The sequence below is a fragment of the Aotus nancymaae genome, unplaced genomic scaffold (genome assembly GCF_030222135.1).
Source record: "Aotus nancymaae isolate 86718 unplaced genomic scaffold, 86718_ANA_hifiasm-v0.15.2.pri h1tg000053l, whole genome shotgun sequence".
NCBI lineage: Eukaryota > Metazoa > Chordata > Mammalia > Primates > Aotidae > Aotus > Aotus nancymaae.
In genome coordinates, this window is record NW_026988467.1 from 3,546,562 (window position 1) to 3,574,383 (window position 27,822).

General features: G+C 53.0%; 1 protein-coding gene across 4 annotated transcripts in view; it reads right to left on the reverse strand.

Annotated features, from left to right (window-relative positions):
* The window catches only part of ACOT7 (acyl-CoA thioesterase 7), a 121,985-nt gene that overhangs the window by 36,352 nt on the left and 57,811 nt on the right, over positions 1-27,822 (reverse strand). For all 4 annotated transcript variants that reach the window (XM_064363175.1, XM_064363174.1, XM_064363176.1 and 1 more), the window contains exons 5-6: positions 27,029-27,143; positions 17,372-17,458 (exon numbers count right to left, since the gene is read on the reverse strand). In XM_064363175.1, coding sequence (XP_064219245.1) covers positions 17,372-17,458; positions 27,029-27,143 — 202 coding nt within the window. The remainder of the gene's footprint in view (positions 1-17,371; positions 17,459-27,028; positions 27,144-27,822) is intronic.

Below are 27,822 nucleotides of genomic sequence, written 5' to 3' on the forward strand. Positions count from 1 at the left end.
GGGTCAGGACCAGCCGCGTTCGCCGTGAAACGCTGACTGCTTATATTCAGAAAATGCCAATATGCCAACCTGGTGATTGACAACAGCTGAGCACAAGAATGTCGACGAGACAGGATTCTAGCAGGACTGTGTGTGCTGGGGGACCCATTGTTAACTGGAGTATGTGAGAAATTTATGACCAAAAGTGCACGAGGTATGGCCTTCCTGAGGTGGAGATAGGTCGCCAGCCAGCAGATAGTCAGGGTCCTCCTGGGAACAAACGAAGCAGGGACAAGCAGGAGGTTTTGAGAGACAAACAAAGGAAGGAAGGACCACCAAAGCCCAGCATCAGGAGCCAGGAGGACACGTGGACACAGGGCCCAATGCTGCTGGGGCTGTGAACTGGATGCCGAGGGTAGTGGCTGGCACTGCTGGGGAAGCCCAGATGGCCAAGCATGTCACATGGAGGAACTCGGCTGCAAGGTCAGTGCCATGAGCCATGAACTTTGTTCACTGGGGCAGCCAGAGGGCCTGATGCATGGCCTGCCCCTCTCCACAAACATGGAATCTCACTGGACAGCACCCGATCCTGACGCTCAGCCAGCCCCTCTCCACAAACACGGGATGACCAACATGGGGTCACCGGACAGCACCCGATCCTGACGTGCCGCCGGCCACTTTCCACAAACACGGAATCTCACTGGACAGCACCTGATTCTGACACTTGACCAGACCCTGTCCACAAACACAGAATCTCACCAGACAGCACCTGATCCTAGCGCACGGCCAGGCCCTCTCCACAAAAACATGATGACCAGCACCAGTCCTCACCGGACAGCACCTGATGAGGCAGGTGCCTCGCTGTCTCCATTCTACAAATCAGGAACCAGAAACACAGAGTCGCGCTGTCAAAGTCACACCGCTAGGAGTAGGATGGGACCAGGCCTGACTTTGGGGCACCAAAGGCAATGCCACGCTGCCTCGCCATCCTGTCCTGCGACATTGCGTCCGGAGTGGAATTCTTCCCAAGATAATTGCAGGAAGGAGAGTTCAAAGCCACAGACCCAGAGTGCGCAGCGCTGGCCACCAGCTGGTGTCATCAACTCAGGGTGGTTTAGTTGTGGGGGGAGGAGGGAAAGGAAGGGTTTGTGTTGGAATTAAAGCTCAAAACTTAGAAAGTGCCTACAATTAACCCCTTGTTTGTCCATCCTGGGAAGCAGAATAGGAGAATAATTAGAAGGAATTGTAACCAATTCCTTCAAACCGGGGTTTGCCCCATTTATCCAAAAGGCTAGCTTGTTGGTATGAGATGCCACAGGGGACCCCACGTTACTGGAAACCTCGCAGGATCCAAAGCATGGGATAGTGACCTCAAGGGGAAGATGTGAGCAGCTGTTCAGTGCCTGGTGCGCGAATGCCCGCTTCGCCACCCCCACGCTCCTACAGGCTCCACACAGCAGCCCCAGACCACGCTGCATGATGTGACATGACTTGGACGCCTGCATTGGGTGGGGACCTGCCTCACTGTCCCTGTGTCCCTGACCCAACATGGAGCTGGCATCTGGTACTCAGGAAATGTTTGAAACAACAACGCTGTAACAACGACGGGAAGGGCTGAGCTTGGTGGAGGGAGTCAATGCTATTCTAAGGCCCAGGCCAGGGGGGCTGTCGTAATCCCACCATGTGTGTCTATGACCAGACTGTACCCAACACCTGGAGTTTTATTCTAAGCACCAGGAACAGTGATTCACAAGCAGTAGGAAATTAGGACAGTGGGGCATCCTGACTCTGGCAGACAAGGAGGTCTCCTAAGACCTGGGCCAGCCTCACGGACATGGTCAGGGGAGTGGGCAGGAGGGCTCTGATCTCACCTTGAAGGATCTTCGTCCACTTCAGGCCATCTGCGCCTCCCAGAGAAGTCATAGTAGGATCCTGGGCCAACTCAAGGCCAACTTTAGGACTCATGAGATAACCTTTCTGGGGGAAACAACAGGGACGGTCCATAAACCAAGTGTTTGGCCTTGCAACAGCGAAGGCTCCCTCTTGGCCCCTGCAAGTGTTGAGGCAGAGATGGCAGAAGCAGAAACCCACTAAAGAAGAAGGACCTGGCGAGAAACCAGCGCCTTAACCTCCAGGCACCCCGGTCTGTGTCTTCTCAGATGCATTTCCTAGTGTCGATCCGGAGGACTTGAGAAAAACATAGTAAAAACCATGGTCTGTTTGTCAGCTGAACTCTGGTGGCTACTGAGAGGGGAGGAAAGTGATCTCATAAAAACCAAGATTACACTCAACCGCTGTCGAGCCCTCTGTTCCCTCCTACTGGCGAGGCACAACCCTGGGCATCTTGCTGTGAGGGCCTGGGGCTGAGCCTGCTGGCTACCTGCCACCCAGAGACAACGATGAGGTCAGACGGTCCCTGCAGAAGTGAGATCATTAGAAAGCCACGTGTTTTCATCCCATCGTGGCCTGCGTGTAAAGACTGTTACCATACAAGGCCTGTATCTATGACAGCACACACAAGACACTACAATCAATGTGTTAGTTGAGAAAACTAAATTTTAATAAAAAAATCCCAGGAAACCAGTGCCTGCTTCACACCTGCCTTTCCCGACACCACGGCACACCTGGGCCTCCTGCCTTGCCAGAGGGAGCCACCCGCCTTCTGGTGCTGGCAGTCACCGTCTCCCTTTCACTTTCTTCCACCATATTAAAAATACCAAGTGCCGAGTTTCCTCTAAGATGCTTCTTTCCAGGTTCCTACTGAAAAGCCTCATCAATTTCCCCCACTGCAGGCACAACGGGTGCTGCCAACGTCGGAAAATAACTCTGGCACATTATAGTCCACCGCGGGCCGTCCTCATCTAAGATCTGTAATTTAAAAGATGACAACAAAATTGTAGGACTTGCTGTCCTTGGAGCTGCAATCGTTTCAAGCATGATGGGGGGAAAGCAAGCCTTTCTTGGCCACTAATGCACGCACGCTAGATACCAAGGATATTTCAAATTGTAACATTTAACTGCTTATAGATTTTTGTTTTGTGTTTTTTAAAGTATTGATCTGTCCACTGGCTTAAAAATAGAGGCTTCATTTTCTTTTCCGAAGGCCTGGCAGGCGACTGGGTCAGGCTTGCCTGCAAACCCGAGGCGGCAGTTCACAGCTCAGAGCCCGTGTGCTGCTGTCTGCTCTGTGGGCGGCAATCTGAGATGCCCCCATTTCTATATTTAATCCCAACTGACGGAGTGTGGGCACCAGTCTCCTATATTAAGAAAACGATAGTAACTTCCTCTTGTTTTAAATACCCCACCCTTTAGTAATTACAGGAGTTCTGAGAGGATCCACTGGAGTAAGAGCCCATGAGATGGCCCAGGCCTCTCTCTCCCAGGTCCGGTAACCTGCCTCTCTGTGGCTGGGACCATGGACAGAGGAATATTCACTAAGTGGTTCCCGGATGCCTGGGAGCATCACAGACCCAGGGAGAAGGGCCAAGAGCTGCCCACGCCTATTTATTCTTCACACTCTTAGAGAGTCTGAAGCAGGGAAGGGAGGAGGTCTTGAGTGCTTCACTTTCAAAATAAGGAAGCAGAGAAAGGGTGGATGGATTCTGCATCCCAACTTCCACGGAGGCCCAGGCAAGAGGAGGCTGCAGCTACGCACGAGCCTCCAGGCCCACCCCTAGGAAGGACAGGCCAGTGAGAAGCTACAGCCTCAGCCTGGAGTCTGCCAAAGCAAGGTCGCTTCCTGGAAGGCCCAGACATTTTGGTGGGGTGTCAGTTTCCTTCCAAGAGTCCAGGTGATGCTCCTGTTTACGAGTTTGTGTTCATCACTCGGACGGGGAAATGCTGTCAGTGAGTATCTGCCACAATGCCCCTGGCGACCACAGGCTGGACAAGGTACCATCAAAAAAAAGAAAATAAAAAAGCCCCCACCTGACCCATACCCAGGCAGAGAAGGACGTTCTTACGCTTCATGGCATGACCTGAACCAAACGCTCTGTATTTCTGAAAAGGAGTCTGTGCCCCATGATTTGAGAAGGATGACATGCTGACCAGCAGGGACCTGGCTGAGAGGAGGACCCAGTGTGGGCAGGAGAAAGTGAGTTCCTGGGACAGGTGCCTGTAGGATGCTTGGACTGGGGCAGCACGAACCCCACGCCCAGTCAAGGGAGGAGGGGCCCAGGTTCCCAGGGTTGACCCCATCTTGGGGTTCAAGGTTCAAGTTCACCAGTCCCCACGCCTCCCTCCTGGAAGCATCAGAATGGACATGAAGCTGTTCTTTGGAGCTCCAGCTGTGGTGAACGACGTTTTCAAACACCAAGATCCTAGAAGGGGAGTACTGGAAGGAATGTAACGGCAGCCAGTGCCACTCAGCTTCACGAGGAAGAAGGCGATGTCCCAAAGCATTTGCTTGTTCACCTCTTGACTCCCCTAGACCAGAAGTTCCTCAAGGTAGGAAACGTGCCCTCTTTGTTCACCTCTTTACTTCCTTCTCCCCCAGTCTGGCGCATTGTGTCCCATGCAGCAGTGGGGGCTCCAGCCAAACAAGGTCACGGAATTGGAAAAGAACAACTGTGCCCTCTTTTGTATTTTTCAGTGAAAGTCAACTCCTCCAGGTCGGGCGCGGTGGCTGACACCTGTAATCCCAGCACCTTGGGAGGCCAAGGCGGGCGGATCACGAGATCAAGAGATCGAGACCATGGTGAAACTCTGTCTCTACTAAAAAATACAAAAATTAGTTGGGCGTGGTGGTGCACGCCTGTGGCCCCAGCTACTCGGGAGGCTGAGGCAGAAGAAGTGCTTGAACCCAGGAGACGGAGGTTGCAGTGAGCCGAGATCGCACCACTGCACTCCAGCTTGGCGCCTGGCAACAGAGCAAGACTCTGTCTCAAACAAAACAAAACAAAACAAAAACTCCTCTTGCAGGTGCAAAAGATCGTTTCTTCACAACCGCCCCAAGAAGACCAAGTGAACAAGAGCGGCGTGGCGGAGGCCTCACTTGCACCCTTTCCTGTGTTTTCTCAGCCCCCTCTTTCTTCTGCTCCTCCTGCAGTCTGGAGCTAAGCTGTGCAGTCCCCTGGCCTCAAGACCCGGGGCGGCGTGTGTGGCTCCCAGGCAGCTGGACGCTCGCATGGATGTTTGCCACGCAAGGCCTGACTCCCACATGACCAGCAGGGCTGTGTCTCGTCCACAGCGCCCATGGTGGAGCTCGGAGGGGCTCAGCACAGAGAAGGCGCCTGGTCACTGGTTCTCAAGGTAGAGAGCGGTCATCACGAGTTCCTCAGGTACAGCCCACGCACAGCCTGGCATGCTCCTCTGGGTGGGGCTGACTGCACGGGGCCCACAGAGTCTGCATCCTTCTTTCCCAGGCAGGACCTTCATTCTTCCCAGTCCAGTCATTCAGCTCCTGAATGCTGACTCCACGCCAGGCCCTGCGCTAAGTGGGGACGCAGCAGTGAGCAGACAGGTCCCCACTGTGTCTACTTTCATTCTGGGGCGCAGAGGCCATAGGAAAGTGTGTCAGGAGTGATGGTGCTTTGGAGCAAAAATTAAGTGGGGGCAGTCTAATTTATACAGAACGCTCACGAGAGGTCTCTTTCCTTTTCTGCAGGGATCTGAAGAAAAACACAGGCAGCCTTGCAGTTGTCTGGGAAACCCAGGTACAGGGAAGGAACCCTGGCAGAGGGGCCAGCAACCAGGCAGAGAGAACCACAGCCAGGCAGGGGGTACAGTGACCAGGTGGAGGAACAGCAACCAGGCAGAGGGAACAGTGACCAGGCAGAAGGAACCACAACCAGACAGAGGGAACCGCAACCGGGCAGAGGGAACCGCAACCGGGCAGAGGGAACCGCAACCAGACAGAGGGAACCGCAACCGGGCAGAGGGAACCGCAACCGGGCAGAGGGAACCGCAACCAGGCAGAGGGAACAGTGACCAGGCAGAAGGAACCGCAACCAGACAGAGGGAACCGCAACCGGGCAGAGGGAACCGCAACCGGGCAGAGGGAACCCGCAACCGGGCAGAGGGAACCGCAACCGGGCAGAGGAAACCGTAACCGGGCAGAGGGAACCACAACTGGGCAGAGGGAAACCGCAACCGGGCAGAGGGAACCGCAACCAGGCAGAGGGAACAGTGACCAGGCAGAAGGAACCGCAACCAGACAGAGGGAACCGCAACCGGGCAGAGGGAACCGCAACCGGGCAGAGGGAACCCGCAACCGGGCAGAGGGAACCGCAACCGGGCAGAGGAAACCGTAACCGGGCAGAGGGAACAGCAACCGGGCAGAGGGAACCGCAACCGGGCAGAGAGAACCGCAACCGGGCAGAGGGAACAGCAACCGGGCAGAGGGAAACCGTAACCGGGCAGAGGGAAACCGCAACCGGGCAGAGGGAACCGCAACCGGGCAGAGGGAACCGCAACCGGGCAGAGGGAACCCGCAACCGGGCAGAGGGAACCGCAACCGGGCAGAGGGAACCGCAACCGGGCAGAGGGAACCGCAACCGGGCAGAGGGAACCCGCAACCGGGCAGAGGGAACCCGCAACCGGGCAGAGGGAACCGCAACCGGGCAGAGGGAACAGCAACCGGGCAGAGGGAAACCGCAACCGGGCAGAGGGAACAGCACCGGGCAGAGGGAACAGTACCGGGCAGAGGGAACCGCAACCGGGCAGAGGGAACCCGCAACCGGGCAGAGGGAAACCGCAACCGGGCAGAGGGAACAGCAACCGGGCAGAGGGAACAGCAACCGGGCAGAGGGAAACCGTAACCGGGCAGAGGGAACAGCACCGGGCAGAGGGAACAGTACCGGGCAGAGGGAACCACAACCGGGCAGAGGGAACAGCACCGGGCAGAGGGAAACCGCAACAGGGCAGAGGGAAACCGCAACCGGGCAGAGGGAACCGCAACCGGGCAGAGGGAACCGCAACCGGGCAGAGGGAACCCACAACCGGGCAGAGGGAACCCGCAACCGGGCAGAGGGAACCGCAACCAGGGGGAGGGAACCGTGACCAGGTGGAGGGAACAGAAAAAAGAAGAGGGAACAGCAACCGGGCAGAGGCAACCACGACAGGCAGAGGGAACCGCGACCGGCGGAGGGCTCCCAGCACAGCCAGCACATCTCCCCAGACCCTCCCAGACTGCCATAGCTGGCGGGGTCCCTGGCTCTTTACTGATAAACTTATTTGTAGACTGACAAATACCACGACATCCTGGCCACTATTTTCTGCCATGACAGCGCTCCCTGCCAAGGCCGATCAACAGTCATGTTCGCCCTGTCGGCTTTCATTTGCTCCCCTGAGCCGGTGTGCACACTGTGACTTGGGGCTGGCAGAGCAGGCAAAACAGACCAGGTGGCCAGCCTGGGCAGAGGCAGAGTCATCCCAGCTAAGGGGCTCCGTGATGACCTCACACCCCCATTCTGCACACCGAGTGCCATGGCAGTGCCTAGTAGGCTGCAACCAGAGGGTGCTTAGACTTGGACAGGACAGCAGAACAAGCTCTGATGCCCCAAATGTTACAGGTTCTACGGTGGTAAGACTTGGATTTGGGGGACTCGAGTAGGGGGCTGGGGGACAGCTCCAAGATATGGGGAGAGGAGGGACCCAGTGTCCCAAACGGAGACATAAAGCCAGGCTGCTCCTGCCCCGAGGCCTTCTGCCTCCTTCCTGTGGATGGATTTTGTTAACTTTCTTTTCCCAGTTCCAACACTTAGGTATTTTAAATTTTCCTCTTTAAGTAATAAGCTCAAAGTTTGTCACTTTTTAAAAAATATATATATATACGGAGTTTCGCTCTTGTTGCCCAGGCTGGAGTGCAATGGTGTGATTTCGGCTCACCGCAACCTCCATCTCCCGGATTCAAGTGATTCTCCTGCCTCAGCTTCCCGAGTAGCTGAGATTACAGGCATGTGCCACCACACCTGGCTAATTTTGTATTTTTAGTAGAGATGGGGTTTCTCCATGTTGGTCAGACTGGTCTTGAACTCCCGACCTCAGGTGATCCGCCCACCTTAGCCTCATACAGGCATGAGCCACCATGCCCAGCTAGTTTGTCACTCTTACTCTGAGGACATCTTTAGCTGTCTCCCCTGATTTTGATGGGAAGTATTCCATTTTCATTATCTTCTACATAATCATAAGTCCAGATTTTACTTTTTCTTGGACCTGCAGTTATTTGCAGGCGTGTTTACTTTCCAGGGACTATGTTCTTGTTAAGGAGGCTTAGGCTTAATTGGTCTCACTTTAGGGAACTTATAATTAAAATGCTCTTTGTGGTCAAGTGCATGATCCTATTTTATAAATGCTCCCCTGGATATGAGAAAAAAGCTTGAGTTCTCCACGGAGCAGAACATTCTCTCTGTCTGTAATAATAAAGCCAATAAAGTAAATGTAATAAAAGTTATGAAAGTAACTGATCTTTCTTAAATGCTTCCCACATGCCCACGGCCTTCCCTGTGCTATTTCGTTTATTTCTAATCCCTGCGTTATCTCACTGGGGAGGAGGAGACAGAGGCCTAGAGAGGTCAGGTCAGGTGAGGGCTGCGCAGGCCACAGCCTCGGGCACCATTCACATAGCTTCAGAAGTTAGAAGGAGGATGGGCAGGTGGGGAATCCAGAGGAAGAGCAGGTCCAAGGTGAAGCTGCCACAGGCTGTGGGAGTTTGGGAGGAATGACAGCTGGATATTAGAAAATTTGTCAGTTGCCACTTGGAGGCGGGAGCAGAGGCCATGAGGTCAGGTGAGCTTACAGGAGAAAAGGTGGGAGGAGGGTGAGGGCAGACCTCAGGGGAACACCCACACTTAGGGGCAGGTGAAAGAGGAGGAGGCAGAGCTTCCACAGAGCTCCAGGGTTCTCACCCTGGTGCAGGAAGAACCACTCAGGTGCAATCAACATGCAGATGCCCAGGCCCACTCCCCCAGCCACCCTGGTGCCCACCAGTGTGGGAGGATGAAGGACTTGGAAAGCGTGGTGGCCTGAAACCCCATGAGAGGACCCCAGGGTGGCCAGGTCAGTGGTGTCCAATGCTCTGGAGAGGTCCAGGGACATGGGTGGGAGGGCACAGTTGCTGGATTCATTGAGACAAACCCACACTCTAGCTGTTTCTGAAGCCTCTGAATCATCAGAGCCACCCAGGGCACTTGTTACTAAAAATACAGGTTCCTAGGTTCCAACCCAGCCCTGCTGCAGCAAATCCTCCAGGAGAAGGGCCAGGGAATCTGTGTTGTTGTTGTTTTGAAAAAGAGTCTTGCTCTGTTGCCCAGGCTAGATGGAGTGCAGTGGCGTGATCTCGGCTCACTGTAACCTCCACCTCCCAGGTTCAAGCGATCCTCCTGCCTCAGTCTCCCAAGTAACTGCGATTACAGGCACCTGCCACCACACTCAGCTCATTTTTGTATTTTTAGCAGCTGTTAGGGTCTCTTGTGGTGTAATTCAAGGAGGATCACAATAACTAAATGTAGAAATGGGGCTCTTCTTGTGGCTTCTCAAAATCGCCCGAAAACGGCTACTAGGCTGCTCACGGAAGGGTACCCAGGAAAATGACAAGACAGATTTCAGAACTGGGAAACTTGCTAAGAAGGGAAATACACTCGTGGACACGCGATTCCAGGAGAGCTCCTTTCTTCCAGCCGTCTGTCTTTCCCAGAGTGGAACGTTCGCCATGGCATCCTGCCCCAGCCAGTCCCCGAGAATCCCCTGGGGAGTTTGGGAAACTATAGCTCCTGCGCTCGCCCCCTGCCCACAACCCTGGGGTCTGGGTCACCTGTCGGGTGGGGTCTGGGTGTCTGTGGTTTTAAGAGTTCCCCAAGTGACCTTAACAGGCAGCAGAGACGAGGCCACAGATCCAACCTTTCAGGGGAGGGGCCAACACCACCACCTCAAGCAGAGGAGAGATACAGACCGGATGTGATGGAGGCGAGAGAAGAGGGCAGGACGGGGAGGAAGGGCTGGCTCTGAGCCAAAGGAGGCTGCGTCTCCCTCAGTAGAGCTGGTGGCCCAGGTAGGAGCCTGAGACGGAGGGGAAGGTTCCAAAGCTGACCACAGAATGGGTGGCTGGCAGGGGACATGGGAGATGGTTAAGGAGTATAAAAAAACAGAAAGAATGAATAAGACCTACTATTTGACAGCACAACAGAGTGGCCATGGTCAATAACTTAATTGTACATTTTAAAATAACTAAAAGAACGTAAGTGAATTGTTTGTAACATAAAGGATAAAGGCTTGAGGAAACTGATACCCCATTCTCCACGATGTGCTTCTTTCTTTCTTTTCTTTTTTTTTTTTAAAGATGGAGTCTTGCTCTGTCATCCAGGCTGGAGTGCAAGGCACAGTCTCAGCTCATTGTAACCTCCGTCTCCCGGGCTCAAGTGATTCTCCTGCCTCCGCCTCCTGAGTAGCTGGGATTACAGGCACCCGCCACCTTGCCCAGCTTATTTTTCTATTTTTAGTAGAGATGGGGTTTTACCACGTTAGCCAGGCCGGTCTCGAACCCCTGACCTCAAGTGATCCACCCACCCTGGCCTCCCAAAGTGCTAGGATTACAGGCCTGAGCCACTACGCCTGGCCAATGTGCCTATTTCATACTGTGTGCCTATATCAATCAAACCATCTCATGTACCCCATAAATATACACACTCATGAAAAATTTTTAAGAAGCTGTCCACGGATGGAATTCTAACTTTTTAATTACATAAGAGGTGAGCCCACCTGCCAAAACTGCCTGGGAAGGGTGGCCTAGAGCACAGAGATTGAGGAAGATGTGACATGGCCTGGTGGGGCCTCCAGACTAACAGCCTCAGCATCGCACAGAACGTGAAGGCAGTTCAAGTTCTTGGGCCCCTCCCAACCTCCTGAACGCTTGGGGTGAGCCCAGGGGGGCCAGAGCCAAGTCTCTCAGGTGAGTGCACAGCATGGCCGCCTGCGGCTGGTGAACCGGTGGTGTCTGGGGGATGGGGTGGAGAAGAAGGCCACTTCACTAGGAAGAAACACCCAGAAACTGCAGACCACGTGATCTGTTATTCAGCTAAATGGGTTAGTAATAAGCAGTCCCAGGAAGATCAACAATAGGCCAAGGGCTGGAGGCTGGAATGTAGAGGGAAGGTCAGGCCCACAGACAGGCAGAGGTTGCGGCCAGAAAATGGAGGGAAAATCTACAGTCCCTGCATCTCCCAGCAGAAACCTCAGGACCAGAAGACAAACAAAGCCTTCCAAGCCCTGTAAGGAACGCTTCCCCCTAGAATGCCCTACTCAGCCAGAAGTCATCTGAGACTGCAAAGCTCAGGAAGAGGAGCCTGTAGGCCCCAGGACAGAGACTATCCCTTCCTTCGTTAGTAATTCCAATGTCTACAGACGAGTCTGACCAACGGCACTCACTCACCCACCCACAGATGTGGCCACATGAGGACACTGTGGCCAAAGCGGAGGGTGCAGTTTCCAATATGCCTGCCACCCCTTTGGGGCTGGATGCTGACGAAGAGACAGGCAACATGTGGCTCACCAAAGGGCACCCCAGGGCTGGCGGAGCCACAGAGCAGCAGAAGCCTGGGTCCCCAGCACCACGGGCTGCCTATTGGCTCTAGACCGCTCACAGCTGCATTGTTAAAAGAAAGGCAAAGTCCTCTCTCTTGTTGAAGCCGTGCTATCTGGGGGGCAGCTGAGCCTTTATTCCAGTTAACATATTGCTTTTCTCGGGGAGCCACTGGAGGACACGTTTCACCAAAACCGGCAAACAGGAAAATTGAAGATCTGTGAATCCAGGCATCCAACCCAGGTGAGTGGCAAGGACCGTCCCAGGAGAGCAGCTCAAAGCACGCACAGAATGAGCAACGTGGAGGAGAGGACCGAAGCCAGAGCCCTCCAGGGAACACGGCAGGAACAGTTCCGTGGCATCGTACGGAGCTGCTGGAGGGCATGGAGCAACCGCTGGCTACGGTAGTAACAGTTTCAGGGAAAGTAAGTACAGTACCCCACCCAACGAGCAGGGATCGGGCTCACGCATCCGAAACTTACACATCAAGGGACAGCAACGGAGCCTCATGCTTAGGAAGCTGAGCCCTGAACCATAAACAGCAGCTACCCCTGCAGGAGCGATGGGAGGAACAGAGACCCACAAGCCCTCTGGATCCTTTCCACAACACTTAAGTTTAAAATAATTAACTTAAAAATAAAAAATAAAGTATCAAGGAAAAAGCCAAGGCCTCCAGAAGGTAAGAAGCGAAGAATGCATGTTGAAGACTCCTCTGGGTCTGTCTTGAACAGGGCTACTAGCTGACCCCCAGAACGTCCATCTCCCAAGGTCTGGACCCCCAGAGGCATCTGCTAGGTCACCCCTTCAGTCTGTGCAAACAAACGTGGGGGTAGTGAAGGGGAGAACAGGGAGGAAACTGGTCTTTTCTGGGCTGAACCCTAGCACTCTACAGAGGAAGGAAGGGGACCATGGAGTGACTCACTCAGGACTCAGGGAAGACAGAAACCAAAAGCCAGGCTGGCCCTCTCCACATGCCCTTCAACCCAGAACCGCACAGACCCCGCCAACCCTCCTCCCACACGGGACAGTAACTGTCCTCCACACTCTCCACGTGGCCCTCAACCCAGAACCGCACAGACCCCGCCAACCCTCCTCCCACACGGGACGGTAACTGTCCTCCACATCCTCCACGTGGCCCTCAACCCAGAACCGCACAGACCCCGCCAACCCTCCTCCTGCACGGGACAGTAACTGTCCTCCACACCCTCCACATGCCCTTCAACCCAGAACCGCACAGACCCCGCCAACCCTCCTCCCACACGGGACAGTAACTGTCCTCCACACCCTCCACATGCCCTTCAACCCAGAACCGCACAGACCCCGCCAACCCTCTTCCCGCACGGGATGATAACTGTCCTCGTGGCCTTCAACCCAGAGCCGCACAGACCCCGCCAACCCTCCTCCCGCATGGGACAGTAACTGTCCTCCACACCCTCCACATGCCCTTCAACCCAGAACCGCACAGACCCCGCCAACCCTCCTCTCGCACGGGATGATAACTGTCCTCCACATCCTCCACGTGGTCTTCAACCCAGAACCGCACAGATCCCGCCAACCCTCCTCCTGCACGGGACGGTAACTGTCCTCCACATCCTCCACGTGGCCTTCAACCCAGAACCGCACAGACCCCGCCAACCCTCCTCCCGCACGGGACGGTAACTGTCCTCCACATCCTCCACGTGGCCTTCAACCCAGAACCGCACAGACCCCGCCAACCCTCCTCCCGCACGGGACGGTAACTGTCCTCCACATCCTCCACGTGGCCTTCAACCCAGAACCGCACAGACCCCGCCAACCCTCCTCCCACACGGGACGGTAACTGTCCTCCACACCCTCAGCCTCGCTTCCCAGATCTTTTCTATTCTCCCAACTAAAGACACGAGGTTCTGTCTGTGCACCCAGAAAAGCAGCAATGAGCTCCTGTGTGGTGGGAACACTGCATCCACCTGCGATTCCAGCCAGAACAGCTCCTCCCGTTCCACGGCATCCTTCACGAGTTTATCGGCACCCAGACCTGTGTGTAAAGTCCTCAAGTCCAAGGCTAGCCAATGTGTGGAAATCGCAGAAAACGGGACTCGAGCGCAGCTGTTCAGACACACCGCAGTCTAGAATTACAGAATCAAGGCTCAATCGGCACCCATTTCACCATTTTCTTCTGCAACTGGCATCTAGTAAATTACAGTTTAGGGAAGATTTTGATTCAAATGATTTTAGATGCCATTCTTGCCAACAGTACTCTACAGAAAAATACAATAAAATCAGTTTGTGTTTTCAACACGGCATTTTTTATTCATTCATTCCTGGTGAGTTACCAGGCCCTATAAGAGAAGGTTAAGCTTGGTAAAATTATTAGACAGATTTTTACAAATGGCGGGCACAAAATCCCTACTAAAATAGGCATTAAGTATTGTAAATCCATTGTAAACACTTCTTAACACACATCTTAGCATGTGCCTGCATCAGTGAAGCAGCTTGGACAGTGTAACTGAACGTGACACACCATAGACTTCCAAGGGGCTTTTCCAGCGATTTTTCCACTCCCGGCATCTCGCTGATGCCTTTCAGCACATAAAGAAAGAAAGATTGGGCTTAAAGGTGTGCCAAGTAGACAGCGATGACAGAAATGCCACATTTAGTGAAAAACGTCTAACGTGTAGACAAAATAAGCAAAAGTCGTAGCACAGAGTTTCACAAACTACAGGTAGAATGGAGCTGTAAGAGGCTCCAAGGTGATACTCAGAAGTGGCAGAAGCCTGGGCTCGGGCTGGCCAGGCTCTGAAGACGGAGCTGCTGCCCACCCTGGAATTTGAGGGAGGGGAGAGATGGGGACACTAAGGAAGGAGAAACAGGAAATGCTTCTGAGGTGACAGCTGTTCTCAGGGCAGTGAGATACTGATTGTCACAATGCTCGTGGGCCTGGGAAGTTATAAAGCAGGGCTTCCCTCGGTGAGACCTTGGTTATTCAGATTTAAGAGTGGTGCAGCCAGCACTGAGTGGAAAGAGGAAAACAATCATGAAACATAAAAAAGAAACCCAAGAGGGGATTCGTTTAAAAAAGAAACAAACTTTAGAAACATGTCTCCAGGGTTCAGTGGATTCACCTGCTTCAGCCTCCTGAGTAGCTGGGATTACAGGCACGTGCCACCATGCCAGGCTGACTTTTGTATTTTTCTTTTTGAGATGAAGTCTCACTCTGTCACCCAGTCTGGAGTGCAGTGGCACAATCTCGGCTCACTGCAAACATCGCCTCCTGGGTTCAAGTGATTTTCCTGCCTCAGCCTCCTGAGTAGCTGGAATTAAAGAGGCGCGCCACCCCACCTGGCTAATTTTTGTATTTTTAGTAGAGATGGGGTTTCTCCATGTTAGCCAGACTGGTCTTGAACTCCTAACCTCGTGATCCGCCCGCCTCGGCCTCCCAACGTGCTGGAATTACAGGCATCAGCCACCGTGTCCAGCCCTAAATTTTGTAGTTTTAGTAGAGACGGGGGTTCACCATGTTGGTCAGGCTGGTCTCAAACTCCTGACCTTGTGATCTGCTGCCTTGGCCTCCCAAAGTGCAGCCTGGGCGACAGAGTGAGACTCCATCGCAGAAAAAAAAAGAAAGAAAAAAACATATCTCACATCAGGACCAGGCGCGGTGGCTCACGCCTGTGATCCCAGTACGTTGGGAGGCCAAGGTGGGCTGATCACTTGAGGTCAAGAGTTTGAGATCAGCCTGGCCAACATGGTGAAACCCCATCTCTACTTAAAATGCAAAGATTTAGCTGAGTATGGTGGCATGCGCCTGTAATCCCAGCTACTTGGGAAGCTGAGGCGGGAGAACTGCTTGGAGGTGGGAGAATCATTTGAACCTGGGAGGTGGAGGATGCACTGAGACAAGATGATGCCACTGCACTCCAGGCTGGGCAACAAAGCAAGACTCCATCTCATAGGCCTAGAGCCCACTGTCCCAAACCTGAAAGTGACTGGTACCTCTCATTCATGAAATGAGTATCTGCAAGGTGCCACTTTGACTCTCTGTGGGTGCTGGAGCTAACACAAAGACTATGATCCAGTTCCTGCTCCTGAGGTGTCCCTGGTAGAAATATCAATGTAAGCCAACAGAGAGTGGGGCCATTTGAGCTGGGTTTTGAAGGATAAATAGGAGTTTTCTGAGTGGAGAAGAAAGGAGAACTTGGTGTTAAAGGCAATTAGAAATAACAGCATTGTGCAAAAGTGCTTGTTATGCCTTGGGACAGATGAATAGCTGTGCCCAAACTTCGCTAACCACACACCACCTTCACAACTTCTGCTATCACTGATACCTCTTCACTATGATCTTATCTCCCTGATGCTTTTCTTCAAATCAACTTGTTCTTAAAAGTTTACTTCAGTCTCATTCAATTACAGTAGCCATGAAATTATGGATTTGATATGCTATCTACGTTTTCCCTAAATCACAAAAAATAATTACACATTATGGGCCAGGTGCAGTGGCTCACTCCTGTAATCCCAGCACTTTGGGAGGCCAAGACAGGTGGATCACGAGGTCAGGAGATCGAGACCATCCTGGCTAACATAGTGAAACCCCATCTCTACTAAAAATACAAAAAATTAGCTGGGTGTGGTGGCACACACCTGTAGTCCCAGCTACTCAGGGGGCTGAGGCAGGAGAATCACTTGAACCCTGGAGGTGGAGGTTGCAGTAAGCCAAGATCATGCCACTGTACTCCAGCTCCAGCCTGGATGACAGAATGAGACTCCATCTCCAAAAAAAAAATTTACACATTATGAAAGTAAAAAATGTCTGTCTGTGAACCTACAGCTAAATCCTCTTGGGTTCCAGCTGTGTTTCTCAAACTCTGGGAAGCCGAGCTCGGAACTTTAAGGCCTGTGTTGTTTGAGAAGGAATCTGTGCTTACTGGGAAAAGATAAATGCAAACATTAGAGGAAAAACATTATTAACGAGCCACTGTCAGCAAGTCACAGTGCTAGCCTCCGGAGACATCAGTGCCCTGGCAAGGCCCTGCCCCGACCCAGGACAGGCATTAAACATCTCACGACCGTAAGATCCCGAGGCTGCATGTGACCCTCCCCTGGGACACAGTCATCCGTTTAACTTTCATCACCGACTTGAAAATTGGGCATCAGCGTATTTTCTGGTTTGTTTTGTTTTTTTGGGACAGAGTCTCACTGTCGCCCAGGCTGGAGTGCAGTGGTGCAATCTCAGTTCACTGCAACCTCCACCTCCCAGATTCAAGTGAGTCTCCGCCCCAGCCTCCCAAGTAGCTGCCACCATGCCTGGCAAATTTTTGTATTTTTAGTAGAGATGGGGTTTTGCCATGTTGTCCAGGCCAGTCTTGAACTCCTGACCTCAGGTGATCAACCCACCTTGGCCTCCCAAAGAGCTAGGACTACAGGCGTCAGCCACCACACCCAGCCTGTCAATGTATTTCTGTGATTTACTGTTCAACCTTTTTTTTGAGATAAGGTGTTGCTCTGTCGCCCAGGCTGAAGTGCAGTGGCATGATCAAGGCTCACTACAACTTCAACCTCCTGGGCTCAGGCGATCTTCCCACCTCAGTCTCCCAGTAGCTGGGATCACAGGTGTAGGCCACCACACCTGGCTTTATTATTATTTTTTTTTGTGGAGACAGAGTCTCCCTATGTTGCCCAGACTGGTCTAGAACTCCTAAACTCAAGAGATCCTCCCGCCTCCATTTCCCAGAGCGCAGGGATTACAGGCACGGCCATGGCGCCTGGCCTATTCTTAAAAGTTTAAATTTCTGCTTCACCAAACACAACAGCCTCAGCTGTGTCAGATGGCAGCACGGCTCCCAGAGGAACAACAATGACCCAAGGGACAGGAGTGGAGTGGCCAGGCCACTTTCTTCTTACCTCCATGCACAAAGCCGTGTAGGGTACAGTCTGAAGGCCCCACCAGGTGAATCAAGCTGGACTGGCTGTAGCTGACAGTGTTCGGCTCTGGAATTGCAAAGGAGAGAGATTAGTCGTGGGGTGGACTGACCGCCACAGCTGAAAGGTCTGGCAATGCTGAAACCACCCTGAGGTCTGCACAGTCAACGAATATGTCCGAAGGCGGTCAGCTATGATTTCTCTAAGGAAAACCATGGTCTTCAAACAGGCTACAGTGGGTGCAGGAGAGGCTTTCAAGGATTCATGAGCCATTCTGTTAGTGGGTCATGAGGAGACTCTCTGGGGCCATCAGTGCCCTGCAAGGCCCTGCCCAGGGGTAGCCACTAAGCCTCTCAAAGCTGTGAGGTTGCGCGTGACGCTCCACTGGGCTGTAGTTAACATCGGACTTGCATTTCCAATTTTATCAGAAGTGCCACAGTGTTTCTGTAAGTCACTCCACCGGCCTGAGAATGTACAGCTCCGCAGGGCGCAAGCTCTTCCCTCCGGCCGGCCCCTACCCCATTCACTCCTCTATGGCCTCACTCTTGTGAATGTCTTGGGGGAGCTTCAGTCACCCAACACTGCAGTGCTCCTGAACTATCTTTAAGAGGCTGCACTTAAGAAAAAACGAAGATGAAATATCGCCTCCGGTCTCTAGAAGGCAGAGCTTTCTCTTTTTGTTGAGACGGAGTCTCGCTCTGTCGCCCAGGCTGAAGTACAGTGGCGCAATCTCAGCTCACTGCAGCATCCACCTCCCAGGTCCAAGCGATTCTCGTGCCTCAGCCTCCTGAGTAGTTCAGATTACAAGCATGTGCATCCACACCCAGCTAATTTTTGTATTTTTTGTAGAGACGGGGTTTCACCATGTTGGCCAGGCTGGTCTTGAACTCCTGACCTCAGGCGATCCGCCTGCCTCAGCCTCCCAAAGTGCTGGGATTATAGGTGTGAGCCACCGCACCCAGCCAGAAGGCAGACCTTTCTCAACACTGCTTTTTCTCATGGGATGGAGATAAAACCCACGCAAGATCCCCTGGGCAGACACCTGTGTAAACCAGCCTGGCGTGCACACCCACCCTCCAGCCCCAAGGCCTTCTGGTCAGTGACGAGACTTCATCTGTTCCCTGCCCAGGACAGCTGGCATTCAGAAAGGGTAGCTCATTCCTGCCCGGCCAGCCCTGAGCTGTTGAACACGCCAGCTCACTGGGCCATGAAATGACTGGGACTCATTTCAGATTAATACAGGCCCTTTCTAGGTCTGGCCTTAGGCAAGTAATGTTTCTCAGCACCCAAAAAGCTGGTGGGATGAAGGGTGGTCCTGACCCAGAAGTTGATACCTGGGGTCTCCTAAGTATCTAATGTCACTCCTTTCTTTCTCTCTCTTTTTTGAGATGGAGTTTTGCTCTTGTTGCCCAGGTTGGAGTTCAATGGCACGATCTCAGCTCACTGCAACGTTCGCCTCCCTGGTTCAAGTGATCCTCCTGCCTCAGCCTCCCGAGTAGCTGGAACTACAGGCGTATGCCACCACACCCGGCTGATTTTTGTATTCTTAGTAGAGACAGGGTTTCACCATGTTGGCCAGGCTGGTCTTAAACCCTGACTTCAGGTGATCCACCTGCCTCGCCTCCCAAAGTGCTGGGATTACAGGTGTGAGCCACCATTCCCGGCCCAAGTGTCATTTCTGAGGCTCTGATGTGCCTCTAGGTCATGGGCTAAATTGTGTCCCCACAAATCATATGTTGAGGTCCTGACCTTGAGTGCCTCAGAATGTGATTGAATGTAAAGTAAGGATCTTTAAGAAGTAACTAAGTTAAGATGAGGTCATGAGGGTGGGCTGGTGTCTTCACAAGGGGAGGAGGTGAGGACAGACACATAGAGGGCAAGATGGCACCTATGAGCCCAGCAGAGAGGCTGCGGGAGGCTCCAGCCTGCCAACACCTTGGCCTTGGCCTTTCGGCCTCCAGGACTGTGAGACGAATTTCTGCCGTTTTGGTGGGCACTCTTGTTATAGCAGCCCCAGCACACAGGTACGCTCCACACACACAGTTTTGAACCGGTTCCCCTGCCTTCTCTCCTGGTCACTGCTAGCTGCCATGTGAGGTTCTTCATTCCTGTCCTGCGCTCACCCTCATGCCAAGGTGTGTGGAAAAAGTAGCCTGTCATGGAGTCAGCAGCAGAGTGGAGGAGCTCCTTCCAAGAAGCCACATTCTAGGGACAGCCACATCCTGGGACAGCCACATCCTAGGGACCGCCCCACCCAGCACACACTCCTGAATGTGCATCAAGAGGCCTTTGCATCTGGGCCCCTCTGGGAGCTGGCTCAAAGCCAACGAACAGACCCCTCCGAGCACCAAGGCTTCTGAGAAGGATCCCCTGGGGGCCCCGACGTCCCTGTGTTGCAGTCAGTTCACACAACCTGTGGCTTGGCCCAAGGGAGGGGATGCCCCTTCTCCCACCTGCCGCTTCAGTGTGGGCCTGCCAGGGTCTAGGGGTGTCCAAAACCAGCCTGCAATTGCCGAGGGCACCTTGGGCCTCAGAGGAATTGAGCATACCCTGAAACCTACAATAGCACGAGGGGAGGGGCTCTGAGAAGAGGCCAGAAATATGGGGCATTAAAAGACTGGAAAAGCCTATTGTTGATTGATCTGGGAACCGAGGGAGACTGAAATCCAAAGCCCATTAAGACTCAGTCTCCTGTCAAAAATCAGATTAAGGTGTGGTTTACCCAGCCATGTGTGTCTTGAGAGTGAGAAAGACAGTGGAGTGAAGTGGGATGGAAAAGCAGCGACGCACACCAGGCTGGGGCATTACACTTGGAAAGAATGCTGGGTGTGGTTCCCATCCGTGGAACTGACTGGAGGCAGAGAGATCAGATGCCTACCAAGTTGACGAGGAATCTGAATTTGCCTGGACTGAAAAAAAGCTTTTGACTATGAAAACCCTAAAGTGACCTCCCCAAACCTAGACAGGCAGGAGGCGGGCTGAGGGCCCCATTTCCCGGTGCCCACTTGGATAAGGCCATGGAGGATAATGAACAGGGAAGAACCTTCGAGGAGGCTGAGCCAGGGACCATGTAGTTCCTCCGCAAGAGCGGAATCAGGGTCTCACCAAAGACCCTTCCCCGTGGCCACAGCTCAGACCCTGGCAAGAGCCATCTCAGCTTGGGCCAGGGGCTCCTGGGTAGCTCCCGTTCCTTCCTTTCCTAAATGAATGTGCTGTTCTGTTCCCTCTTCCGCTGCCGTATACAGGCTGCAAATGCAGATAACTCATCATCTTAGTTCATCGGCTGCAGGAACATGAAGAACTGCATCTGAACACGACGGGGAAGACTGCGTGCACATAGCCAGCTGCTACGCTCTGAGGTCAGCACAGAGGTCAGCCAGAAATTCAGGAGGTCATCCTTGAGGGTGAGGTGCTCCAAGTGTGCAACGAATACAACAGAGATCTGGTGACTGGAGGGGCAGGACCAGGCGGAGATGACCACGCCTGTCTCCACACACAGCAGGGCCGTCCGTGCTGCCCTGCCTCCTCTGCAGTGGGTGTGGAAATACCACTCATGTCCAGGGTGTGAGCAGAGTGAAATGCTGCTTCCAGGCCTGACCCACGGAAACCTCAGATGTGTGAGCCTCCCCACTCCGTCCCCTTCCAAGGTAACCGTCAAAGGTACCCATTAAAGATAGTGGAGGTACAGGACTGAAGGGGCCTGAATCCCCACATCTCTACCATTTGGAGGAAATCCAGCCCATTAGGAAAGGCTGATTTGGACTTTACCTAAGCAGGAAATAAACCTTGGCTGCAGGACCTGCAAGGGTTTTCGGGTTTGTCTGCTGCAGCAGTGAGGAGGACCTTGATTAATGCTGTGCCCAGTCTTCGAACCTGCAGTTTCAAAATGATGTGAGGAGCCTGAACCAGGCCCTCAGGGTAGCAGTGGGCGAGGTTTCCACAGCCATAACACAAAACTCTCCTTTCCGGGTCCTATCCTATGTGACAAGCGGTTTCCAGGGCTTCATGGGTGTTAGGTGTTTATGTCATCTTTACAAGCCTATGGTTTCGGTTTCAGTTTCACCATCTCTGGTTCCAGCTGAGGAAACCAAGGCACGGGAAGGTTAAGTTCCCATGAAGGCAGCAGAGCTGGGTTCAAACCTAGGCAGTCCAACTCCAGCACCTCCCTTCCTCCCCTATCCTCTCTTGCTTCCCCCATGCCCCCAGCCCCCAAACTACTGCTTACGGGAGCAGGACTATGGGCCTGGCCAGAGGGCCAGAGGCATCGGGTGGAAGGCGCTTCAGACCCTGGGCCGAGCCCCAGGCCTGGCCATGCTCACCACGCTCACATCCTCATGGATGGCTCAGGGCGGATCTTCCTGGGACCTGGCCAGAGCACTGCCTGACCCCAGGGAGCAGATCCCAAACCAGGAGCCAGGGGCTGGGTGACCTACCAAGACCCCATTGCACTGGAAGGGCTGGACCAGGCCTGGAAGTGAACACTATTTTCAACCCAAGGGCCAGGGATGAGGCAGGCCCCTGAACCTGTGTGAGGCAGGGCTAATTTTGTCATAAGCCCTAAAAATGGACAGCCATATGGCTGCACAGTCCCTACATGGTCGAAGCTGGACAGCCGACAGCTATGAATCCGAGGAGCTCATGGTAATTTCATTTTCTCTTGTCAGATGCAGAAAACAATAAGGATAACTGGCCTTTAAAAAATTATATATTGGGCAGGGCGCAGCGGCTCACGCCTGTAATCTCAACAATTTGGGAGGCCGAGGCTGGCAGATCACTTGAGTCAGGAGTCTGAGACCAGTCTGGCCAACATGGCGAAACCCTGTCTCTACTAAAAATACAAAAATTCACTGGGCACAGTGGTGCATGCCTGTAATCCCAGGTACTCGGGACACTGAGGTACCAGAATCACTTGAACCCGGGAGGTAGAGGTTGCAGTGAGCCGAGATCGTACCATTGCACTCCAGCCTGGGCAACAGAGTGAAACTCTGCCTCAAAAAAAAAAAAAAAGCCAGGCATGGTGCCTCACACCTGTAATCCCAGCACTTTGGGAGGCCAAGGTGGGTGGATCACTTGAGGTCAGGAGTTGGACACTAGCCCGGCCAACATGGTGAAATCCTGTCTCTAAAAATACAAAAATTACACTAAAATTACAAAATAATTACACTAAAAATACAAAAATTAGCTAGGCATGGTGGCGTGCCTGTAATTCCAGCTACTCGGGAAGCTGACGTAGGAGAATTGCTTGAACCTGGGAAGCGGAGGTTGCAGTGAGCTGAGATGGCACAACTGCACTCTACACTCCAGCCTGGGTGACAGAGTAAAACACTGTCTCAAAAAAAAAAATTATTGACTAATTACAGCTGTATATATTGGACAACGGGCTTTTAAGGAACTCACAGACTCTGAGCTACCTGAAAGAGAGGCTACCCCTGTGGAGGCTGCTGGGCAACAGTCTGAACTCTGGTTCTAAGATGAGATTCGGGATGTGGGAGGTGTGGGGGCTGGGAGCAGGCAAGTCAAAGGGCAAGACGCCCTCTCCAGGGCAGAGAGGGAGGGTCCTCCCACAGGAAGGGACAGCATGTCTCACACCCGTTAGAAAGACCCCAATGCCGGCCGGGCGCGGTGGCTCACGCCTGTAATCCCAGCACTTTGGGAGGCCGAGGTGGGCAGATCACGAGGTCAAGAGATCGAGACCATCTTGGCCAACATGGTGAAATCCCGTCTCTACTAAAAAATACAAAAATTAGCTGGGCGTGGTGGCGCATGCCTGTAGTCCCAGCTACTCGGGAGGCTGAGGCAGGAGAATTGCTTGAACCCAAGAGGCGGAGATTGCAGTGAGCTGAGATTGCGCCACTGCACTCCAGCCTGGCGCCTAGCAACAGAGCAAGGCTCTGTCTCAAAAAAAAAAAGAAGAAAAAAAGAAAGACCCCAATGCCAAGGACACACACACTCTTCTCCCTAAGCTGCTGTTCCCCATTGACCAGGACACCCCTCCCAAACCCAAACTCACCCACACTGAGCCACCATACAGGAGACCAGGCTGGTCTCAGGAGCACAGCCCTGGCTCCCGAGGGCACTGGGCAGCCCTGACAGGGAGGACCAGTCTAGCCCTGCCACTGAGATGTCAGCTCCACCCAGATATGAGAGTCAGAGATGCAGATGATCAGATATACTCAAGAAAGAATGGCCGTGAGACTTCCTCAGAAATGTTTAAAAGCCAAGTCTCTAATCCAATCATCTGAGGAAGATGAATTTTTATAAAACAAGAAAGTAAAAATAAAAGCACATAAAAATCAGGAAATCTTGAGATTTAGAAGGCCAACTCTGAATGATATTGAATACTACATTCTGAAAAATATCATGTGTAAATTTACAGCCAATCAGAGGCTGGCAAACAATAGAATCCCACGAGTAAAGGAATTTAAACTGATTGAAAATCTTGAGTAATTTTAGTGTCCCTGAGGGTCAGTCAAAGGCAGAAGCTAGGATCTAATCCATGCCTCCCAAAGCCAGTCAGCCTGGCAGCGCTGCCCACTTCCTCAGCCCCCCATGGTCTGGCACTGGCCACAAGCCCTCTCCAGAAACCACTCATGAAAAGGTAGGTCCAGGCAGCCCCTACATTCCACCCAGACCCTCTCCTCCACGCCCCCTTTGTGTTAGGCTAGACATGGCCTCTGCTCATCTCTTACAAGGGCACCTGTCACTGGATTTGGGGCCCACCTGGGTAATCCAGATGACCTCGTCTCAACATCCTTAGTGTAACCCTATCTGCAAAGACCCATTTTCCATGTAAGGGCCGATTCACGGCTCTAGGTATTTGAATGTGGACATATCTTCTGACCCTGAGCACCATGTTGGTGCCTTTCCCGAGACACCTTCCCTCCCTTGCATCCCATCACGGTCCTTAGGGCCCGTGTCTGACCTGCCCGCTGGGCTGCCCTCCCAAAAGCAAAGCCTGGGCACTGTCTGTCCCAGCACATGCCTCCAAGCCTGTCTGGTGTATTGCTGTGTTGAGAAACTCACTGTCTATTTAAATTTTATTTTTAAAAGGTATCTCAGGCCAGGCACGGTGGCTCACACCTGTAATCCTAACACTTTGGGAGACCGAGGTGGGTGAATCACGAGGTCAGGAGTTCAAGACCAGTCTGGCCAAGATGGTGAAACCTTGTCTCTACTAAAAATACAAAAATTAGCTGAGCATGGTGATGTGTGCCTGTAATCCCAGCTACTTGGGAGGCTGAGGCAGAAGAATTGCTTGAACCCAGGAAGCAGAGGTGGCAGTGAGCTGAGATTACGCCACTGTACTCCAGCCTGGGCGACAGAGCAATACGTCATCTTGGGGAAAAAAAAAAGGTATCTCTTCACTGGGGTTTCATCAAAGCAGCACCATTCTTTCTATTAATACTGATAGATTAATTTTCTTTCTTCTCTCTCTCTCTTTCCTTCCCTTTCCTTCCTTCCTTCCCTCTCCTTCCTTCTTTCCTTCCTTCCCTCTCCTTCCTTCCCTCTCCTTCCTTCCCTCTCCTTCCTTCTTTCCTTCCCTCTCCTTCCTTCTTCCTTTCCTTCCCTCTCCTTCCTTCCCTCTCCTTCCTTCCCTCTCCTTCCTTCCCTCTCCTTCCTTCTTTCCTTCCCTCTCCTTCCTTCTTTCCTTCCTTCCCTTCCTTCCTTCCCTTCCTTCCTTCCCTCTCCTTCCTTCTTTCTTTCCTTCCCTCTCCTTCCTTCCTTCCTTCCCTCTCCTTCTTTCATTCCTTCCCTCTCCTTCCTTCTTTCCTTCCTTCCCTCTCCTTCCTTCTTTCCTTCCTTCCCTCTCCTTCCTTCCTTCCTTCCCTCTCCTTCCTTCTTTCCTTTCTTCCCTCTCCTTCCTTCCTTCCTTCCTTCCTTCAATGTGAAAAGAGAAGAAACCTACAGCAGATTCCCCAACAGTAAAGAAACCAACCTACCCAGTCCCACTGACATAAGGTGACAACCAGTCCGCTTCTGGCAAGTTGAGGCTGGAGCACAGACTGGGTCAGAGACACAAATGTGACGCAAAGACACATAAAGCCCTGTCCAAGCCTCAAGCTGACCCATCTGGAGGTCAAGCACATGCCTGCTGTGCGCCAGCAGCCTAGCCTGGAGAGATGGGTGGTAATCTGTGCTTTCTCCAGTCCCCACAGTCCCCCCTGATGCTGATGTGGATGAGGCCAGGGAGGTGGGCAGCCGGAACAATGCCCCGAGTCTGGGTTAGCAGGGCCAGGGCGCCTCTCCAGCAGGGCTGGGAGCAGGTGGACCCCAGAGTGGAGCCCATGTCACAGGCACATCCCAGGAGAAAAGGGATTACTTGAGGCAGGTCCTGACCGCTGCCGAGGGTGGCGGCAAAACAGAGAAAGCCGAGTCAGAAACTCAAACACCTGTCATGGCCAGGGTCCCTCAAGGTGCGGTGAGGGGCAGCAAACCCTCCGCAGGCTGCGTGAGGACAGCACCCTGTGGAACCCAGCACGGAGCATGAATGCGCCACAAGCCCAGGCCGTCACAGAGGGCAGAGAAACACACAGTGCATTTCAGAGGGAGTTCTCCTGCCACTATTACAATGTGACCTCTGCGTGTGCAGTGGGGAGACAGGTAATGCTCATTGCCTGCCCCTGAAGGCTCACCCTGTTCCTAGGGGGACTGATGCTCCCCAGGGCCCCCTGCCCTGAACTGTTTCTAGGAACTCGGGAGTTCCCTGGGTAGAAAGTCCTTGCTTGAGGGAAAACAACTCGTCGTGCATTTGTTTGGATTTTGGATGAACATTTTGTGAAAGCCAGAGCATCGTGACACGAGGGCAAGAGGATGGACGGACAGAAGGGACCAACACTGCAGGGAAGCTGGGCACACTACAGAGCCCAGTGCCCGACTGGCAGAGCCACTCCCCCAGTCAGCATCTGAACAGCGGGGCCGCGAGTAAGTGCCGCTTGAATAACTGCTGCCGTTTTTCTTTTTCTGGATGAGCTGGAAATCCCATCAAGAACATGGGACCTGGCCGGGTGCTGTGGTTCACACTTACAGTCCCAGCACTTTGGGAGGCCAAGGCAGCCTCATCACTTAAGGTCAGCAGTTCAAGACCAGCCTGGCTAACATAGTGAAATCCCATCTCTACTAAAAATACAAAAATTAGCCCGGCATGATGGCACGCGCCTTAATACCAGCTATTCAGAAGGCTGAGGCAGGGTTCAATTGCTTGAACCCAGGAGGCAAAGGCTGCAATGAGCCAAGATTGTGGCACTGTACTCCAGCCTGGGTGACAGAGTGACACTCTGTCTCAAAAAAAGAAAGAACAAGCCACTGAGCTAACACGAGGAAAAGATACAACAAAAACCAATTCCCTGTGAAGAGGTGCAGCCGCCTGCCTGGCAGAGGAGGCCCCACGTGCAGTGCCCTCTTGGGAATAGCTGAGTTGCTCAGGTCACTTTCCAGCTGTGTGACTGGAGGGGTCTACATGGCTCAGGGCAGGGCTGGGGGACAGCCCTCCCTGGGGACCCCAGAGAGACCAGTTCCAGGAGAGTGCGCTCAGCACCTGGGGACCCTGGAACAGGAGGCTCACATAGGCCTGGTCAGCTCCTGCCTCCTATGCATCCCCAGCGAGGAGAGGCACCTGCTGCTGGTGCCCGCGGCTCTAACCTGGGTTGAGGACTGGCTGGACGATGTCCCCGTTCCTCCACTTGGTCTCCATGCGCTCCAGCTTCTGGGCTTCGTATCGCTTCCGGCCCTCCTCCTCCTGCTCCTGCCGGGAATACTGCAGGGAAACCAGAGACAGGTCAGGCCCAGGTGGGACACGGCCTCCTCCCCTTGCCCAATGGCCACAACCCCAGGCCCCTTATGTCACATAGCCTTTTGTAACTGAGACTATTTTTTCTTCTGTTCATGTGTGTTTAATATAAGTAATAAGAATACAGAAAGAGAGGAATCCCAGGCAGCTCCATTCCCCAGAGACAACCTGGGTCGGATGTTCGGTTTCCATCCTTCCTGGACTTGCTTTCGTGCCCACGAATAGATAAAAAGCTCTATGGCGCTGTATGTGGAGTTTAAAAGCAACCGTGTTTTGCTACTTCACTGTATCATTTAACATGATTTTTGTAGCTATGTGGGCACTTATTCCCAATTTTTCTTTATTTTTAAAATGTATTTTATTGATTTTTGAGACAGAGTCTTGCTCTGTCCCAGGCTAGAGAGCAGTGGTTCGATCTCGGCTCACTGTAACCTGTGCCCTCCGGGTTCAAGTGATTATTCTGCCTCATCCCCCCGAGCAGCTGGGACTACAGGCGCACACCACTGTGCCCAGCTAATTTTTGTACTTTTAGTAGAGACCCAGCTAACTTTGGTATTTTTAGTAGAGATCATGATTTTACCATGTTGGCCAGGATGGTCTCGATCTCTTGACCTCGTGATCTGCCCACCTTGACCTACCAAAGTGC